Source organism: Merops nubicus, unplaced genomic scaffold, assembly GCF_000691845.1.
Source record: "Merops nubicus isolate BGI_N331 unplaced genomic scaffold, ASM69184v1 scaffold27798, whole genome shotgun sequence".
NCBI classification, from domain to species: Eukaryota; Metazoa; Chordata; class Aves; order Coraciiformes; family Meropidae; genus Merops; species Merops nubicus.
In genome coordinates, this window is record NW_008625557.1 from 763 (window position 1) to 4,637 (window position 3,875).

General features: G+C 49.4%; 1 protein-coding gene across 1 annotated transcript in view; it reads left to right on the forward strand.

Moving 5' to 3' along the window:
• Positions 1-3,584, forward strand: part of LOC103778149 (tubby-related protein 4-like) — a gene marked incomplete at its 5' end in the record, with an annotated part of 4,338 nt that extends 754 nt beyond the window's left edge. The window contains 2 exons of the mRNA XM_008945720.1: positions 9-1,488; positions 2,941-3,584. Coding sequence (XP_008943968.1) covers positions 9-1,488; positions 2,941-3,057 — 1,597 coding nt within the window. The remainder of the gene's footprint in view (positions 1-8; positions 1,489-2,940) is intronic.
• Positions 3,585-3,875: the final 291 nt, after the last annotated feature.

Consider the following 3,875-nt stretch of genomic DNA (forward strand, 5'->3'; position numbering starts at 1 on the left):
AGCAACACGAGCGCCGCCGGTGTGGGCAACATCACCAGTGCCAACGCTAGCAACAGCACTTCCAGTATTGGTGGCATGAGGCCTGATCTGAGCACGGGGAGCGGCGCCCAGCACAACGCCGTCATTGCTCATGCTGTCAGTACTTCGCCTCTGGCCTCCCAGTCCTCCTACAGCTTGCTGAGCCCGCCTGACAATTCCCGTGACCGAGCGGATTATATCAACTCTGCTTTCACAGAGGATGAGGCCCTTTCTCAGCACTGCCCCGTGGAGAAATCAATACGGCACGTCCCCGTCTCCTTGGCGGAGGCTGCCCTCGGTGTAAAACGGCCACCGCCGTACCAGTGGGACCCGATCGTGAGCGAAGAGATATGGGTTCCACAGGAAAGGACATCTCAGAGCTCAGTGCCCAACCCTTTAAAACCAACTCCTCTCATCATTGGTCAAGCTCAACATCTGGATATGTCTCGAGTGCCGTTTGTTTCCCCCAAGTCTCCAACTAGTCCGACTGCCACTTTCCAGGCAAGTTATGGTGTTGGAGTTCCTTACCCAGGAAGCTACAGTGCCCCTCCCCTTCAGGGATTGCAGCCACCCTGCTCCCCCAAAGAAGCTCTGGCGCCAACGCAGTTTGCACAGCAGGAGCCCACAGTCGTGCTTCAGCCAAGTTATCCATCCAACCTCTCCTATTGCTCTTTGCCACCCATGTACCCAGGAAGTAGCACCTGCTCTAGTTTGCCACTGCCACCGATCGCCTTGCACCCATGGAGCTCCTACAACGCCTGCCCACCCGTACAGAACCCCCAGGGCACCCTACCCCCCAAGCCACTCCTCGTGGTGGAGAAGCCAGTGATGTCTCCCCCCCCAGCAGAGCTGCAGGGCCACGTGGGCACAGAGGTAATGGTGGAGACAGCAGACACCTTCCAGGAGGTGCTGTCCTTGACGGAAAGCCCTGTTCCTCAAAGGACGGACAAATTTGGCAAGAAGAGCCGGAAGCGCCTGGACAGTCGAGCCGAGGAAGGAAATGTGCAGGCGATCACCGAGGGCAAGGTCAAAAAGGAGGCAAGGACTCTGACCGACTTCAATTCACTAATATCCAGCCCTCGTCTGGGGAGGGAGAAGAAGAAGGTCAAGAGTCAGAAAGACCAGCTGAAGTCCAAGAAGCTAAACAAGACAAACGAGTTTCAGGACAGTTCAGAGAGCGAGCCAGAGCTTTTTATCAGTGGCGATGAACTGATGAACCAGAGCCAGGGCAGCAAAAAGGGTTGGAAAACCAAAAGGAGTTTGAGGACAGCCAGTGAGCTGGATGAATTCAAGTGCCGAAAGGCCAGTGAGAAGGAGGACGGGAGACTGGGGAGCCAGGGCTTTGTGTATGTGATGGCCAACAAGCAGCCACTGTGGAACGAGGCAACGCAAGTATACCAGCTGGACTTTGGAGGGCGGGTGACCCAGGAGTCGGCAAAAAACTTCCAGATTGAGCTGGAAGGACGACAGGTAGGATGGGGTGGCACAGGTGGGCCAGGGAAGGGGGCCAGGGTGTGGGATAGCCGTGCCAGAAATAAGCTGTGTCATGCAGCCAAGTGCCTCCTACTCTTGTCAGCTGCTCCATGAAAAAAAGCTTTGCCATACGGTTAATAAAAAGCAGCCATCAAAGGTCTAGATTCAGGATGGAGGGTGAAGGTCAGCTGGAAAGTAAATGTACAAATATGTTCGGTTTTACTGTGGTCAGACAGGGGAGCACAGGCCTCCTGTAGTCTCACTTTCTGTCGGTGCTGGAGGTGAGTGGGTTTTGTGATGAATACAACAAATCTCCCCAACAGCAGCTGCATTTGCTGTCAGTGGTTGTGGGTGGCAGCTGGCTGAGTGACCACTGCTTCCTTCCTGCAGTGCTCACAGAGGTTGGCCAGTCAGCACAGAGCTCAGGCACAGACAGTGGATGGGCAGGTAGGTTCCCCCCAGGCCTCTGGGAGTGGATTTATTAAAGACATCAAGGCTCTCAACTCCCTCTGAATTAACTTGGGAGTTAGATGTCTTAAATATCCCACATGCATGACCAGTGGTCATCTCCAGGGTTTTTTTGTAGCAGCAGCTCATTAAAAAGGCAGAGATCAGAGCCCATTATACCCTGTTCCTCTTCAGTTAAATGGCTGCAGGTACATGCCCGTGAGCAGCTGTGCAAAATCACCTGGCCACAGGTTTTATTGGTGAAGGACAAAGCCTGACTCTGCTTGCACAGGCAGCCTCCATTCTAGTTCAGGGATCTTCACTGTAGAGTTGATACAATCTGGGCTTCTGATGAAGCACATGAAAAAGCAGTAATAATAGGCCAAACTTCAGATATTTCCTGTGGAAGAGCAATGAACAACCTGACTAGCCTTGATTTACATTTCAAACAGCTCCCACTACCCCTTTGCTACTTCATTCTTAGTGTAATTGTGTGCTAGTGGAGTTTACACAAAGGGAAACGGAACTGCTAAGAACATAACAGCTTACTGGCCATGTAGTGCTAGAGCCAGGAGACTGATTATTCCCTTTCCTGAAGGCTCCTTTCTTTGGAAACAAAATCTGTTCTCCTGGTGGGCTGACGATGGGGTCTCTCCAAGGATAGAGAATTTCCAAGGTTGCAGGAAGCATGATGCTGGTGTAACCCACACCTGCTGAAGTAATTGGTGACAATGTACTTACACTGGTGCTGTGTACAGTCTGGTGTGTTTTAAAGCTCGGTTTACTCTGCAGAGTCAAATATTGCAGACAAATACTCCATACAGACTAACAGTGCAGTGCTTTTACTCTGCTTTGGCATCGTGCCCCGTTCTGTGAGTAGCCACAGTCATATTAGCTCAAGAGACAAGGTGAGCAAAACCATTTCACTTTTACTCTTCTGTGGTTCACTTTTTTTGACCTTGTTCTCTTTTCCTCCCCTTCTGCTGTTCCCTTGCTTCCCAGGTGATGCAGTTTGGAAGGATTGATGGCAATGCTTACATTTTGGACTTTCAGTATCCATTTTCTGCAGTGCAGGCCTTTGCTGTTGCTCTGGCTAATGTGACTCAGCGCCTCAAATGAACAAGAAGAGACTGGAGAGAGGAAAATGTTAACCTGCTCATGACGTCTAAACCGGAAAATGTCAGGGCAGCCTGCTTTACGTGTGCAGAGGTGCCTGCCTGGGAGTGAAGAAGGCAGTAAAACTGGAAAAGTCTCTTGGTGCCCAGCAGCAGGGCATTAACTCTCATCAGTCATGGGATGGAGGGTGGGGGGCTGTTTTCTGTTTTGGTCGGTTGGTTGGTTTTGGGTGTTTTGGTTTTTTTTTCTTTTTAAGCGTTGTGCTGGGTCTCAGAAAGAGCAAAGGGTTGAGAGCCATTCAGTGTTACGTGGAGAAGTGTGACTTTTGGCTTGTTGTGGTGGTTCTGCCGTGTTTGCTGCAGTAGCTGATGTAAGCTCGTTGGGGGATTAAAAAAGACTGCTCTTTTTGATAGACTGCCTTATATCATGCTGTTCTTTTTAAAACAGGGAACATAACTTTTTTTCTGGTCCAGTTTGTACTACTCCTACTATTCTACTACTACTACTTCATCAGTGGTAGCAGCAAAAAAAGAAAAGAAAAAAAAAAAAGAAGCTATAATACTTGAAGACACGTGTTTCTTCTCTGATCTCTGATAATAACTGAGCACCACAAGTTCCAAGGAGGCTTATGTACATCAATGTTTAATTTATAAATAATGATATATTATTCAGAAGAGAAACAGTTGTTACCAATGGGTGTTTTCAAAACCGACTGTATCAAAGAGGTTGATGTCTGCTTGTTTGTGTGTTGTTACTGGGGATAAACATCTTCCAGTAGGTGACAGAAGGTAGAGGAGGAAATAATTACAAGCATTGCTTCT